General features: G+C 45.4%; 1 protein-coding gene across 1 annotated transcript in view; it reads left to right on the plus strand.

Annotated features, from left to right (window-relative positions):
* MAP3K21 (mitogen-activated protein kinase kinase kinase 21) overlaps nt 1-15,864 on the plus strand; it is a 55,886-nt gene extending 40,022 nt beyond the window's left edge. The window contains exons 7-10 of the mRNA XM_046026945.1: nt 7,435-7,585; nt 7,950-8,047; nt 11,238-12,053; nt 13,358-15,864. Of these exons, the coding sequence (XP_045882901.1) occupies nt 7,435-7,585; nt 7,950-8,047; nt 11,238-12,053; nt 13,358-13,755 (1,463 nt within the window). The 3' untranslated portion in view covers nt 13,756-15,864. The remainder of the gene's footprint in view (nt 1-7,434; nt 7,586-7,949; nt 8,048-11,237; nt 12,054-13,357) is intronic.
* The last annotated feature ends 319 nt before the right edge of the window (nt 15,865-16,183 follow it).

The raw sequence follows: 16,183 nt of genomic DNA on the forward strand, positions 1-16,183 counted from the left end.
GGAATTGCTAGATCATATGGTAGTTCTGTTTTCCATTTTTGAGGCTCCTCCATACTGTTTTCCATAGCGGCTGCACCAACTTGCTGTCACACCAGCAGTCCACAAGGTTCCCTTTTCTCCACATCCCTGCCAGCATTTGTTATGTCATGTCTTCTTAAGGGTGGCTATTCTAAAAGGTGCAAGGTGATCTCTCATTGTGGTTTTGATTTGCATTTTCCTGATTACTAGTGATGTTGAGCATCTCTCATGTGCCTGTTGGCCATTCCTATGTCTTCTTTGGAGAAATGTCTGTTCAAGAACTTTACCTATTTTTTTATCGGGTTACTTGATTTTTTTGGCTGTTGAGTTCTGTGTTGTTTTATATATTGGTTATTAGCTCCTTACCAGGTATATAGTTCGCAAATATTTTTTCCCATTCCATAGGTCTTTCCACTTTGCTGATGGTTTCTTTTGCTGTATAGACACTTTTTAGTTTGATGTAGTACACTTATTTTTTATTTTATTGCTTATGCTTTTGGTGTGATAACCCAAAAAATCACTGGCCAAGACCCATGTCAAAAATATTTATTCTTATATTCTAGGAGTTTCATGGTTTCGGGTCTTACATTTAAGTCTTTAATCTATTTTGAATTAATTTTTACGAGTGGTTATAATATATGGGCTCAATTTCATTCTTTTACAGGTGAATATTAAGGAGTCTTTTCTCCATTGAGTATTCTTGGCACCCTTGTCAAATATTAGTTGAGCATAGATGGTGGAGTTACTTCCGGGCTCTCTGTTCTGTTCTGTTGGTCTTTTGTCTGTTTTTATGCCAGTACCATGTTTGATGACTTACAGCACTGCTTAAAATCAGGGAGTATGATATCTCTTGCTTTGTTCTTTCTCAAGATTTCTTTGGCTATTTGTGGTCTTTTGTGATTCCATATACATTTTAGGAAGGGATTTCCTACTCCTGTAAAAAGGGCCATTGGAATCTTGATAGGATTGCATTGAATCTATAGGCGGCTTTGGGTAGCATTTACTTTAAATTTACTTTAAAGTAACACTTTAGCAATATCACCTCTTCCAGTCCATGAACACAGGATACATTTCCATTTATTTGTGTCTTCTCTGATTTCTTTCATCACTATTTTACAGTTTTCAGAAGTTGAATAGGAGTGGTGGGCACTCTTGTTCCTGATCTTAGAGGAGAAGTTTCAACTTTTCACCATATAGATGATGGTAGCTGTGGGCTCATCCTACATGGTCTTTATTTTGTTGATATTCCTTCTATGCCTAGTTTGTCAGGGTTTTTAACATGAATGGATATTGAATTCTGTCAAGTGTGTGTGTGTGTGTGTGTGTGTGTGTGTGTCTATTGAGATGACCATATGATTCTTTTCTTTCATTCTATTAATGTGATGTATCCCATTGATTGATTTGCCTATGTCGAACCATCCTGGCATCCCAGGGAGAAAGCCCACTTGATCATAGTGAATCATCCTTTTAATGTGCTGCTGATTTGGGTTGCTGGTATTTCATTCAGAATTTTTACATCTGTGCTCATTAGGGATATTGGCCCAACGTTTTCTTTTCTAGTAATGTCCTTTTCTGGTTTGGGTAACAGGGTAATGATTGCTTTATAGAATGAGTTTGGGAGTGATCCCCTATATTCACCCTGGTGCAGGATCGGAGTACGGCTCCTGTGACCCACAATGATGGGAGTGTACTCTCCCCCCGGTTTCTCTTTGTGCACTGGAAGAACTGGAAGATCGGGAGAGACCTGTCTTTGTGGTGCCGCACTGGGCCGGGGAGGCGGGCAGTGCACTCCATGTGTAGCTGCTTCCCTTGGCCTTATGATGCGGTCTGTCCTGGTCTCCGGGGTGTGAGGGGAGTGCTGTAGCCTCACCCCTGTGTTCTAGGATCCTCTCAGTGGCATCTTATTCTCAAATAGTTGTTTGATGTTCTTGCGAAGAGGAACAAAGTATACCCTAATTACCACCTTGATCACAATTTGATAGTTCTTTTTTAATTTTTTGAGACACCCCATATCATTTTCCACAGTGGCTGCACGAGTTGACATTCCCACCAGCAGGGCACAAGGGTCCCTTTTCTCCACACCCGCACTAACACTTATTATTCCTTGTCTTCTTGATACTAGCCAGTCTAATAGGTGTGAGGTGATACCTCACTGTGGTTTTGACTTGCATTTTCCTGATGATGAGTGATGTTGAGCATTTTTTCCTGTGTCTATTGACCATCTGGATGTCTTCTTTGGAAAAATTCAGCTCTTCTGCCCATTTTTAGTTGGGTTATTTGCTTTTTGTCAGTGAGGTGTATGAGTTCTTTATACATTTTGGATATTAACCCCTTATCAGATATGCGATTTGCAAATATTTTCTTCCATTCCATAGACTGCCTTTTCATTTTATTGAGATTCCTTTGCTGTGCAGACTTATTTTCACAATACTGGTTTTTAGATTCTATGCAATTGGTGATCTGCCCAGGCCACAGAGTAGAACAGGGAGTACCATATCGTAAGACACTTTCATAAACACTTGTATGCAAAATTAGCATAACCTAATTATATCAGTAGCATATTTATGGATATTTTGAAAAATGAAATCAGGAATTCAAGATTACTTCCATTTCTTTCCTTGTTTGAAAAAAAATTGCTTTTTGAGATTTATGTTTCATTTGGTCTTTGCTGGGCAACATAATACTTTAAAATGCTATGTAGTATTTTGATTTTAGAGAGAGTGTTCAGACTGGTGGGGGGAAAAAAGACATGTAGTTAATTTGCCTGGCACCTTTGCATTGTGAGAGTTTTCAGTTAGACCTTAGATCAAAATTTAGTGGAATTAAATAAAACTATTGACTTTTACCAAAAGTGAGTCCAAAAAGCAGGCAAAGCAAAAGAAGAGTGTTTTATACGTATATGTAAGTAATACGGTGATCAGCCCATGTTACCATATTAAATAATTGACTTGCTTCTTCTCCTTTCTTCACCAAACTTAATGCTTTGCTACTCACTATACTTATTTGGAGGAAAAAAAAAAATCCAAAACAGTGTTTTCCCTGATCAGGCCTACAATCAATTTCTTTTTTTGTTGGTTGGTTGGTTGGTTTTTGCTTTGTTTGTTTGTTTGTTTTGTAATGAAAACATTGGCACCGGCAGAGAGATTTTTTTAAAGTTCCCAGGATCCCAGTATACTAGTCTCCTCATAGTTAAAGAGATGTGATCTAAAGAAATGTTTAATAACCTGAATCCGCTTAAGGGACAGTCATTTTATCATAAGTAACATGTCTTTCTGAGGAAGTGTTTCTAACAAAGCCGTACTCGGCCTTCCCTTAGACAGAGTAGGAGCTTAATGAACGAACAAAGAGGATGGCAGGTCTTGCCTCGTAGCCTGTAGAACGGACAAGGGAATGGGAAGTCACGATCCCTCTGTTTTTACGCCGCGGTTTCTCTCTTCTCTCCCATGTTCTCATATTCCTTTTTTTTTTTTTCTTCAAACTTGACTTTTTCATAGCAATTTTAGGTTCACAGCAAAACTGAGAGGAAGGTGCAGCGATTTCCCCGGTGCCCCCTCCCACCCCCAGACCCCCTCTATGACTGCAATGCTTTGTCATAATCAGGGAATGTCCTTGTCACCCAAAATCCATCATGTGCACTGGAGTTCCCCCCGGTGCTGCGCATCCTGGGCTTGGACAAACGCACCACTCTGGTATCACAGGGAGTGTTTTCATGGCCCTAAAAATCCTCTGTTCTCCGCCCATTCACCTCGCCCTCAGGGCCCCACAGCCTTTCCCTCGCGGCAGTTTTGCCTTTTTCAGAACGCCACACTGTCAGAGTCCTTCAGCAGGAAGTCTTTCCAGACTGGTTTCTCTCTCTCAGCAGCGCGCAAGGACGTGTCTTCCACGCCTTTTCGCCTTTTCGCAGCCGGTAGCTCTTTCCTGTCCTGGTGATGTTCAGGGAGTGGCGTGCCACTGTCTGGGCGGAGCTCAGCTCATTGTCACCCACTCACCTGCAGAAAGCCATCTTTGTCGTTTCCAGCTTTTAACTCTGAAAGTTACGAATAAAGGTGCTGGAAAGTCATGCACAGGTTTTGTGTGGATGTAGTTGTTCAACTCCTGTGGATGAATACCAAGGAGTGTGATCGCTGGTTCGTTCGGTGAGCGTGTTTGGTTCTAGAAGACACACCAAACTGCCTTCCAGAGTGGCTGTGCCGTTGCCCCGTCCCACCACACAGAGAGTCCCCATCTTCACGCCGCTGCGTCGTGGCTATAGCCTCACGGAAGTGGGGAAGTCATACCTGGGTAAGCCCGGCGAGGCCCAAGGCTTGTACTAGTTAAACTGAATACTTCAGGGATGGCACATGGGTTCTCACCTGGTGGGGTGCCGTGAAGCCAGCGCGGGGAACATCCCCACTTTCCCCAAACAACAGGGCACTCAGCATTGGTTCTCGAAAGTGACAGATGAAAATGTCTGGAGGCAGATCTGCCAAACAGGACCCGCTCTGTGCACAGAACTGTTTGTTTCCGCTCTTTGTCCCAAACCATCATCCTCTTGTTTCTGACCCCAGGTGTTCCGAGCAGCCCCTCTTGTCTTCGTGTCTGTCCCCTCTGGTCCCTAGCTGGTATAGATATCCTGCTTCTAGGTTTTAGGAGAGCATGACCGTTGAGGGCGTAGACTGGAGCCGCGCTGCATGGGACAAATCCCAGCTCTGGCCCTACTACACTATGATTTCAGACAACTTTCTTAACCTCGTCCTGCTTCAGATTCTATTTCTGTGAACCAGGGACACAGAAGTTGACAAGCATCAGGCGTAAAAATGTAAGAGCCCCGTGTGCACCAGCAGTTGTTTTGATCATCGTTTTTACCATCGCTCTTCGGGTGAACTTGGTACGGCCTGCAGCTCTCTCACTGCGGCCTGCCTTTGTCGCATGAGCGTGCGTTCGGCCTGAGGGTTCTGCCTCTTGGGTGGACCAGTGGACGCGTCTGATTCGGAGAAGCCGGCTTCCTGCCGCTGCAGGCGGTAGTTGGGTCTGCACATTTCCTCTAGATCGAAGACGGGGCAGTGTGCGTAAACTTAGAAAAATTTATTATGAAAGCATTGTAAGAAGAAAGGAAAAGAAAAACTCCTCCCAAACCTCTGAAACTGAAGGAGGCAATAATTATATGTACTGAGAGACGTGAGAATCGTTTCAGTGAGATTGAACAAGAGTGATTACCCCCAAATTGTTCAAAGACTCCCAGAGTAAATACCAAAATAAAAATACAATATAAGCTTGACTGTAGGTACAAATATGAGTATGTCACCCTCATGGAAAGAAGCACGGTCTGCCAAAAACGTCTGATATTGGCACAAAATATTTTCTTAGTTTTTTTTCTTACTCTAATGTCCTCCGGCTCTCTCTAACGGTTGGTAAGACTACATGACACCATACACGTCCTTCTCTTTGGGAATAAGAAACAAATTTTACTCCTGAGAATCCCGGTTTCAGGGTGAGTCTTAGAGCAAGGGTAAAACACACCTTTCCCGCGTTGTCAGACAGAATCCAAGGGCGGAGGAGCCCACCAGGTAGCATCGTGCCCTTCCAGGAGCCTGCCGCTGTGTACGGCCGTGGCATGCTTCTCAGTAACCGAGGGTCATAATCTAGAGTAGAGGTAGAGCTCGTATTTCTCCAAGGAGAGGATTGATACAACCTGAAGATGTCAGCAACCCTCCCTCCTTGGAACCGGTCCTACTTATCAATTCACGTAACAGACAAAAACCAAGAAAGTTTTGCTAGCCAGCGTTGGGATGACTGGTCTGTGATGCTTTGTTGAAGGCAGAAGGAACAACCCAGAAGCTCCGTGTGGCCAGAGACCTCGCCACCCAGAGTGCGTGCCCTGCCCTGCTCCATTCTGAGCTGTTTCCCTCTGTTCATCCATGTAATTCTCAAAACGACCCCATGAAGTAGCTACTTCCGTGATCCCGCAGCAAGGCACAGGAGAGGTCATGCAGTTTGACCCAGCTCAGCAGCTCTGCAGCCGCGATGCTGCAGTCAAAGAGTCTCCAAGAGCGTGGACTCTTCTCCACACCCTTCCCAGCCTCCTAGGACAGTAAATGTTTAGTAAAGGGCCAAACAGAAAGCTCTAGGATCGTCGCTGTCCCAGGGGCCGCAGGCAGGCGGATTGTGCCGGTGTGAGCGGGTCCGGTTTGGCGGTGCCACAGCCCACCATCCGCTCCAGCCCGGGGCCCCCACACACCTGCAGACCGCCCGCCAGTCCTCTCTGACTCCGCGCTGACACCCTTAATAAGCACAAACGACTTAGGATTGTCGCACACACACACACAGACACACAGATACCTCCGTACACAGGGATACGTCTATTTTAAAACGAGGAAATACTGAAACACACAAATCAAGCATCACCCATAATGCAGGCAATCCTAAATAAAATGATTACAAAGAAGTGAAATTTCCATCTTTCCGTAAGCAGATGTCTCCCTCAAAGGTCAACAGTTGAATAAGAGTTTGATGTCTGTGTTTGTACACACACGTGCATAAACACATACATTTCATAAAATGGGATCTGTGCAATCTGTAATATAGACACTTGACATTCTCATATCTGAGCCTCATTCCCTGTGGCCATGGAGTGCTCCCCTCTGTGGGTGTGTCATGATGTTTTGCACTGGGCTTTGGGCCGTCTGCTCCTGGGACTGGTTGTCAAAGTTATAGGAACAGGAGCCACTGTCCCCAGGGATGCCTGAATCCCTTGCAGGCGCCAAGGGCAAGCACACTTCAAGGCTAGAAGGATAGCATGGCAGGGTGTCAGCAAAACACAGGCACTAAATGTGGGTGCGGACCTCCCTGTAAGGCCGGGAGAAAAAGCAAGGTGGGTGCAGGGCAACCGTTCAACAGCTGGAGGTTTGAAAAAGCGACTGTAGCCAGCCTATGGCGATGGCTGCCAGGAACTCGTGATGACTAACAAAAACTTGGATTAAACCGCAACCTGGGGGCACCTGGGTGGCTCAGTGGGTTAAGCCTCTGCCTTCGGCTCTGGTCATGATCCCAGTGTCCTGGGATCGAGCCCCGCACCGGGCTCTCTGCTCAGCAGGGAGCCTGCTTCCCCCTTCTCTCTCTGCTTGCCTCTCTGCCTGCTTGTGATCTCTCTATCAAATAAATAAATAAAAATATTAAAAACAAAACAAAAAAAGAAAACCACAACCTAGAAATCGGCTTTTGTTCCTTAGATTCAGTTTGTCTTTTCTTTTAACTCATTCCACTTTTTGGCTACTTTAATGGTGAGAGGAAGACGCTCGCCATCGGTAGGGCAGTAGAAGTCCCTCCCGCACCTTCCCGTTTCTTCGCTGTCGGTGTTCCTTGAGTGAGGGAGCTGTGCGACTGGATCTGACTTCAGGTTGTTTGGTAATGGGTTAACGCGTGATGCTCTCCGCCTAGTGACTTCAGACGAAAGCAATAAAACCTGGGGAAGGACCACGGCCAGCCGACAAGAAGAATTTGAGGATGTGAAAAAGAACTTCAGGAAAAAAGGTTGTACCTGGGGACCCAACTCAATTCAAATGAAAGAAAGAAGTGACAGCAGAGAAAGGTAAGCGTGTGACACCCAACGGCCCGTCAACGTAGACTGTGACAGGTAGCGGTGCCTTCTAGAAATCCACATTGGCCAGACTTCCCTTCTAGACCACGACTGGGATAGTGCAGAGATACCCGAATGTTAATTTCATTTCTAGGACGAGTTTGTCCTACTAAATTATGTTATTACATAGTGAGGCCGTTAAAAAACTTTGATCTATTTCCTGTATCATTTCCATGTTCTGTTTGTACTTTGTCAGCCCTTCAGAACAGTGCAACTGTGGTCCCTCTCCTACTCAAAAGTGTCATCAGCATGTATCTGTCAAAACCTAATTTGTGTGTCATATGGTTCTATCGAAATAAACGTCTTTCTCTTTTAGAATAAGACCTCTCTCAGATGGAAACAGCCCTTGGTCAGCTCTCTTAATAAAGAATCCGAAAACCACGCCGTTGGCTTCATTATTTGTGGACCAGCCAGGTAAATCTGCTTCAGCAAATAGAATCTGTTCGAGTTAGACGTAGCATCTGAGTGTTCTAGACGCTTCGCTTTGAAAGTTTCATGTGGTCCTTCAAGGAGCATAGGGAAGGTTAGCAAGAAGTTCTCCTGCGTGTACCTTTGCTTAGGCTCAAAACTTACTTGCTGTCCTGTAAGTCTCTAGGACGGAAAGTAATTGGGCTCCACGTTACTCCTTGGGAATTTGTAACTCCTATTCTCTGCCAGAGAAATTAGTCTCATAATTACTTCTGTAGGATTAATGTAGTATAGGAGATAGCAGCTATGAAAATACAGACATCCTGAGAGTCTCCTGAGATTTTAGGGGTGGGCTTCAGCTGCATTTCCACTGCTTAACAGGACAGAATCTTCTCAAGCAGGTTCTCTGTGCAGAACCACCACTTAGAGAGGATTACCTTGGAAACTCTTTAATTTAGAGGAATCATAATTATTTTCAATACTTAGTATCCTATTCAGTATTCAGATATTAAAAGGCTAAAGAGAGATGGTGTTGAAAAACCTCAAGGATTGTCATCACCAGAGAAAAGAAAATCGGTCTTTAAACTTGACAATTTAAAGCCACCCTTGGACACGGTGGCCAGATTAAAGATGTTTTCGCAGAGCATGGTGTCCACTTCTTGAATTCGTCATCATGGCCGTGCTTAATTCAACAAGCATCCCGTCACTCACTACCCTGTTCACTTCTCTTTTGCATTGTCACGAGGACATGTGGGCACACTCAGGACGGGTACTCAGTGCTTCGTGTTGTCACGCTCACGATGACATTCTGACTCTTGCGTCGGAAAGTGAGAAATTGCCCTCTTACTACATGTTGCAGTTTATTGTCAAATATGGTTTGAAGACTGAGGAAGAACAGCTAATTGTAATAAAACTGTTCAACCTAGAGTATATTTTTCATTATTTGTAACTAAACAGGGAGATTAATCGGAGAAGTCTTCCCTTTTTTCCCCCTCAGTTCTTTTTTTTTTTTTTTTTTTTTTTTTAAATTTTTTTTTTAAAGATTTATTTATTTGACGGAGAGAAATCACAAGAGAGGCAGGCAGAGAGAGAGGAAGGGAAGCAGGCTCTCCGCTGAGCAGAGAGCCCGATGTGGGACTCGATCCCAGGACCCCGAGATCATGACCTGAGCTGAAGGCAGCGGCTTAACCCACTGAGCCACCCAGGCGCCCCCCCCTCAGTTCTTTTATTTATTTGTTTTAGAATGTTCTGACCCATTAGTAAGTCCTCCAGAGGACAGTTGGAGGAAATACAATGATATATTTGGCTCTGCTCAAGCTCCATTAAGTGAACTCCGGAAGTTCACTTGATGAGTTAATGAGAATGACACACTCGTGTGTCCCTCCTGCGTGACCCCTTCCACCGCCCGTCGGTGTGGTCCTGTCCTCCTAAGTAGTTGTGTCTAAGCCCCGGGTCTCCTGAGAGCTTTTCCTGACCATTCACTGAAGCGGCATCACACCCCAACCCTGTGTCTCATGACCCCGTCTTATTTACTCATAGCTCTTACCGGAAATTCTTACTTGCCTACATTGACACCCTTAATGTGTGTGTTCTGTTTCACTCCCAAACTGGAATGTCAAGGGTTTTATCAGTTTAGTTTACCATTCGCAGTGCCTGGAACACAGCGGGCACTCACCACCTGTCAGATGCCTACATGAATCCTCAAAGGACACATTTGATGTTATGTAGATACTTACCTTGGTTTGAGGCTACAGATGCTGGTCATCAGTAATCAAAAGGGAAGGTTGCAATGGACCACCGTAAGTTCATGCCCACTTCAGGGGGAAGAGTCTGCTTTACTGACCAGTAAAGGTACCCGTGAACGCACGTTAGGAAATGCTCAATGTACTTTTAAGTCAATGAATTTCACTTGTCCATAGCATTCCCCCACTCTTGTTTTTTAAACGATGGGTTGATAATTGTTACCCATTACATGTGCTGGGCACGTGTGGGACGCATAGTCATTTCACCCAAGTACATTTCGTGCCTAAGTGATGAGATTACTATTCAGGGGAGATCCTTCCAAATTTAAATACACAAACAGGTGGCCAGAAGCCCACCATCTGCCGGCGTGTACATCTGGACCGTGATCTCAAAGTACAAAAACCGGAAGATGCACGGGTGAGGGAGCTTCGGAGGAAGCTGAGATCGCATGTGGGGGGCTGGGCCGCATTTGGCTCTGTTGGCATCAGGGGCTACTTTGACAGAGGGCTTTCTGGGGGAAAAGGGAGCTTGGGGTCAGTGTGGGAGGGTGGAAGGAGGCCAGGCAGAGGAAGGAGAGGGCACCCTGAAGGACGGGAATGCTGGGAAGAGCACCATCAGCTCGTTGGGGGCAAAGCTGGTGTCTTGGCTTATCAGATTCTAGATCACACTCAGGTATTACAAGACGTAATACCTCATGGGAGGCTCTGTTGTGGATTGCTTGGAACATGGATTAAGGCACTTGTTGTTTTTGTTCACTCACTGCTGAGCACGTCTGTGATAACAATGACTGCTTGTTCTTTAGCTGATCTAATTTGTTACCCTTTGGGGCCTCTTTGGAGAATCATCCTCTAGTACAGTGGCTCCCAAACTTGAGTAAAGGCTTATTAAAACAGACCCCTGGGCTTCAGCGGTAGAATTTCTGACTCCCTAGTCTGGAGTGGGCCAGGAATTCACATTTCTGCAAGTTTCCAGGGGATGCCGGAGCTCTGGGCCAGGAAGCACACTCTGAGAACCACTGATCTGGGGCCTGTTGGTTCTTGTACACGCGGGTGAGCTACAGATAACCGGGCCCGACACGCTGAGAGGAGGCAAAGGGCACGTGTTGTCTGACACGTTAGAGGGCCTGCATGTGGGTGTGTGCGTTTCTATAGCTTGCTGACTTTTCCCGATAATCACTGTGTTGCCCGTGCGGGCGAAGAGCCATTTCCGGAAGGACAGGGAATAGCAGATGATGTGCTCGCTGCTTCCTCTGCGGGGGCCGTGAGTTCTGTGCCCCAGGCTCCCTTCCTTCAGGTCCTCCTGGATGAGCAGTTTGCTGAACTGAAAAGGACTCCTTGCGCTTTGACTTAGAATGTTTATTAGATTTTAGTCTTATTTTATTTATTTTATAGTATAGTTTGAATCATTTTTCCTAAAAATTGTACTTAACGGATGTATTTATATCTTTGTTTAGGTGCTTCCGAAGAGCCAAAACTTTTCCCTGATGGGTCAGAACACAGAAAACCAAAGCAAATAAAGTCTCTAAGTCAAGCCTACGTTGATCTACCTCTTTGGAAAGATGGCCAGAGAGAGGATCCAGTAGAGCCTGGAAGCTGGGAGGAGGGCCCCTCTTCGAGCCCTGCTACAAGCCCTCCTCAGGTGACCCCTACGAGTAGTCGGAGCAGATCCCCCCAGAGGAAGAAGACCGATTCTGCCCTGTACGGCTGCACCGTGCTGCTGGCGTCGGTCGCTCTGGGGCTGGATATCAGAGAGCTTCATCAAGCACAGGCTGCCGGAGGACTGTTGCCCAAAGAAGAAAAGAAGAAACGTGAGGGGATCTTCCAGTGGGCTCCCAAGTCCCGAGGCGGGGCCAGTCCTTCCACGAGGCCACCGTCTACGGGCGAGAGGGCCAGCAGCCCACCCTTACTCCCTCTGCCAGGCGCCATGAGCCTTCTGTCCGGGCCCTCTCTTTCCACCAAGTGCTTGCTGCAGATGGACAGCGAGGACAGGACTATACCCGACGTGCCTTCCCTGCTGCCGTCCGAGGGCAGCCCACAGGTCGCTTTGGACCCCGAGATGCCCGCTCCAGGCTTTTGTGCGGTCATCGGAGGACATAGTCACGAGCCGACCTCCACGCCAAGACTTGAGATTGATCATAGTCAACGGAAAAACCCATCTCCTCCTTTCCTAGAGCGGACGTGCGGGAATGTGCCTTATTCTGCTTCTTCGAAAGAACGAGCATCACATCACAGACGAACCTTGTCTGAGGGAAATGCTTGTCAGACCCCAAGTAGGTTGCATTAGTTGGGTCAAAGTACAAATCCCCACCACAGAGATTAGAACATAAAGTTGTGTGGATACCTGCTTGTATCTTTTCCAAGTGGTCACGTTGAACAAGCTTGTTTGCACAGTTAATACGGCTCCTTGAATTTTACCCTACTCTTATTTGACTTTATTATTTGAATTCTGAGAAAGGCATAATTGATCTCATCAGCGTCAGTATGTGTTAGCAAACTAAAACAGAATGGGCAGGTGGGGAATAACTGCCCCAAGCCCCTCACAGGAGAGAGGACAGGTCATTTGCCCACATCTGAACCACCGATTGGTGGGAGAGCTGGAGCTCAAACTGGCCGCCCAGCCTCCCCTGTGATAAGCTGTCCTCTGCTACCCCCGGAGTCACTGCTCAGCTGACCATCAGGCTGAATTTTAGCAGGGGGAAGAGCCAAACACGCTGTGCGGAGCCTGACTGTTATTTCTTTTGTATATTAATTACAAATATATGTCATGAGTATTAAGCGAGGTCATGTGTACGAAAATGCCTTTTAGACTGTACAGAGTTGTGCAGTATGGCTAGTTGTGCAGTGTAATTGAAACTGCAACTGTTTCCATTCTATTGCTTTTCCTCTGCTCTTCCAGCATCCTGCCCAGAAGTGATTTTTTTTTTCAGGTTATTGTCCATCATCTTTAAATAAATGTATTCCTCTTTTGTAAGGCAGTAGCTATTAGTAATTGAGGACTGCACAAGGAGAAATCCTAGGACAGTAATCCCATGAGAGACCTTTTTTTTTGCTCTTACTTAAAAGCCAGCGATTATGTGCTAGAGTGGTGAGGAGTCCGGACTTTGGGATAAGAAAGAGAAGGGGCGACATAGAAAATCTAAAATCTAACTGCTTTTTTGCTGCCATCGATTTTTTTCAGATCATGATTTGAAACTGAAGTTTCATCATGTTGCCCATCATTTAAAAAAAAAAAAACAAAACCTTTAAAACCTTTAGTCTGACCCATCTTGAAACTTCCCCTGTTTCTAAGACCGTCCTAGTGATTGTTGGCCCAAAGTGCTGTGGAGGCGATGAGCTGTGTTCATGGTTCTAATTTTCCCCGGGCAGAAACGCCCCTTCCAACATTGCAGTTACTTCTTCACACACAAACACACACAGTAACCCAATCATTTGGAAAGGTGTGTGCTGAGGGTGTTTGTCGAAGCGCCCTTGAAGGTGACCCCCTAATTGACCGGTCCTCCCAGTTACGTGTCTGCACGTTGGCTGGCTTGGAAGTCGTGATCTAACCGCGCACCGTCTTTGTTTTCTTGAGCAGCTGCTGCGGGTGCAACTCTCAGCCCAGACCCCGGAACCTCGGACCTGCCCCCGGAGTGGAGTCTGGGAACGCCCCGGTGCTCCCCACCCAGGGAGGCCCCGCCGGAAAAACAAAGAGCGGGCGCCCCGGTGCCCCCACCTCGCCTGCCAACCTTCAGGAGCCGCTCGGAGTCACAGCCCTCCAGGCAGGCACAGGTGCTCTCTGTCAGGCCGGGTCCAACTCCCCCCACCGCTTGTCCCCCTGGGGGGGCCGAGGACAGGACTACGCCCCACGTGCCTTCCCTCCTGGACGCCGACACACAAGGCCAGAGCAGGGACAGCCCGGTGCCTTTGGGCAGGATGACGAGCAGAGCCGGCCGACCATCCCTGCGGCAGCTGGAGAAGGAGTTTCTGTCTTAAGTGCCTTATGTTGCTGGAGCATTTCTCTGCTTCGTCCTGTTTTTAAGGTGAACAAATGAAAACAGTTTGAACTGTTAAATGCTGCTGTGCTTTCGAAAGCTGTGGCCGTGTTACTGAAGTAATGGATGTCAACCTTCCCGAAAAAATGTACGTGATTGCTGTTAGTGGTCTGTCGTTTTCTGGCTACTGGAATCTTATGTAGTAACTTGGAATGTGCAAAACAAGTGTAAATGAGTGTGAAACAAGAAACGTGCAGCAACGTAAAGCTCTGCCGGGTACAGTTACCTGAAGCACAGTTGTAACGCTTTGTTGGTTCTCACCAGCATCCCCCAAAACCCCAAATCAGAATGAGGTGTGCCATGTTTGTCCCTTTGTTTTCTCCCCATTTGCCTCTCCTTCCTTCTCTTTCTTCCTTCCTTCCTTCCTTCCTTTCTTTCTTCTTTTAATTTTTTGTTTGTTTCTTTTGTTATTTGTGCAACAAAAAGCCAAGAATAATGTGATATTAGTTAGTAAAGGTATGTATTTTTAAATAATTGAAGACTAGAATAGATGGTGAGCCCCAGGGACACCCCCTGAACTGAGCAGTGTGCTTACGACGCATGGATATGTCGAGGTGTCACATGGATTATGCCTATTTCTCTCTGAGGAAATTTTACTGAATGTAACTTGTAAACGTTTTCATGAATGTAACTTCTAAACATGTTATCTATCAGAACCCCAAAATGGATTTTTTAAAATTTTATTTATTTGTCAGAGAGAAAGAGCATACGCAAGGGGAGCAGCAGGCAGAGGGAGAGGGAGAAGCGGGGTGACCAAGAAGCCCGATGCGGGACTCCATCCCCGGACCCTGGGATCATGACCTGAGCCAAAGGCAGACGCTTAACTGACTGAGCCAACCAGGCATCCCCCAAAGCGGATCTTTAAAAGGTCAGTCAGTCATGGGCATTTGGCTAAGACCACATTATGTCGGTAGGCTCTTCCTATAGAAACGGTTCTTGTTTCATCAGGAGCCACTTACTCAGTCTCCAGACTAAAACTCTTTTTCATTTTGTAGTAGGATTTTAAAAAATTAAGTGACGTAGGTATTCATTGTAAACATTCATGTCCATTTTATTTTCCTCTATATAAATGCGCGATTATTCTGATAACCCCACATCCCGTTAGAGAGAAACACTGCCAAAGCAAGAAACAGGGACACTGTTAGAGTTCAAGTGTTTTGTAGTTATCTTCATGCTTCAGTACATTGTGGGAAAATGTTAGACGTCTGCTAAGATAAGCTGACATGGTGGAAGTGACAAACACGGATTATTTTCAGATACGGGATTTTCAACAGATTTGGGGTAGCAGATCAGGATTTTAAATGATTTGAAACGACTTTATGAGTTATTTTGTAAAATCATACCTCTATGATACAAATAGACTACTGAGATATTAACCTAAGAAATGCTGTTCAGGAGCTTGTAAATTTGTCTGAACTCTTTTGTCAAGTTCCATTATGCTTCCCTTCTGTCACTAAAATGTGGTTATTTTGGATGACAATAAATACTTAAAATTTTGCAGACAAGGAAGAACTAAATTGCAAACATCCCTTGACATTTTATGTAAAACTTTACCTTGGCTAAGATTTCTTGAATAACTGAAATGTCGGCAGCTTAAATCAGCTGTGATAAAAACGCCCACCTATAGCAGAAACAAGAAAACGATACTATTTGGCCACTCAACACATCAAGTGACTTGGCAGGTATGCCCCCGCAGATGGTGAACAGAACGTTGAAAGGATTAGATCAACATGAGTGCATTCTACTCCAAGGAAAACAATCCTGGGTTTAAAATTCTTGCAGCAAAATCTCAGGTACTTCACTTTGTTTTGTCATATTATGGTCTGTTCTATGACTCGGCTTCACTTTTGGGAGATTGTTGAAGTACAAAATCAAAATCTGTGATTTCCTCAAAATTGTATCACATTTGAAACTATGGCTGGCTGCTTCATTCTATGTTCAGTCATTTGGGGGCATGTATTTCCTGCTAAAAGTAAAAGGAAATACATGCCTAAAATAGCACGTAAAAGAAGTATAGAAACTCAGTTTCGCTTCTGCCAAAACGTGTGTGTGTGTGTGTGTGTGTGAGGGAGTAGGGGTGGAGGGTAGCAGTGGGTGTTCATCTGTCTTCTCCCTCTGCCCTGTTCCTGCTCCCATGTAGCTCTGTTTCAGTCCACTGGACATGATGATGAATTTAGAAATGAAGCTACACTAAAAAGATAATTGCGATACCAGGATTCAATCTCGCGTTCCAGCAAATTGTTGTTTTTTGCTGAGATCTGTTGTATATTTGTGATTTTCTATGTGTGCTAGGATGTTTAGCAGAATCTGGCTATTTATTTTCATGTAGACTTACTAGCTCGTTGAAAGAGAAATTAAGCTGATTACCA

Source organism: Meles meles, chromosome 13, assembly GCF_922984935.1.
Source record: "Meles meles chromosome 13, mMelMel3.1 paternal haplotype, whole genome shotgun sequence".
Taxonomy (NCBI): Eukaryota; Metazoa; Chordata; class Mammalia; order Carnivora; family Mustelidae; genus Meles; species Meles meles.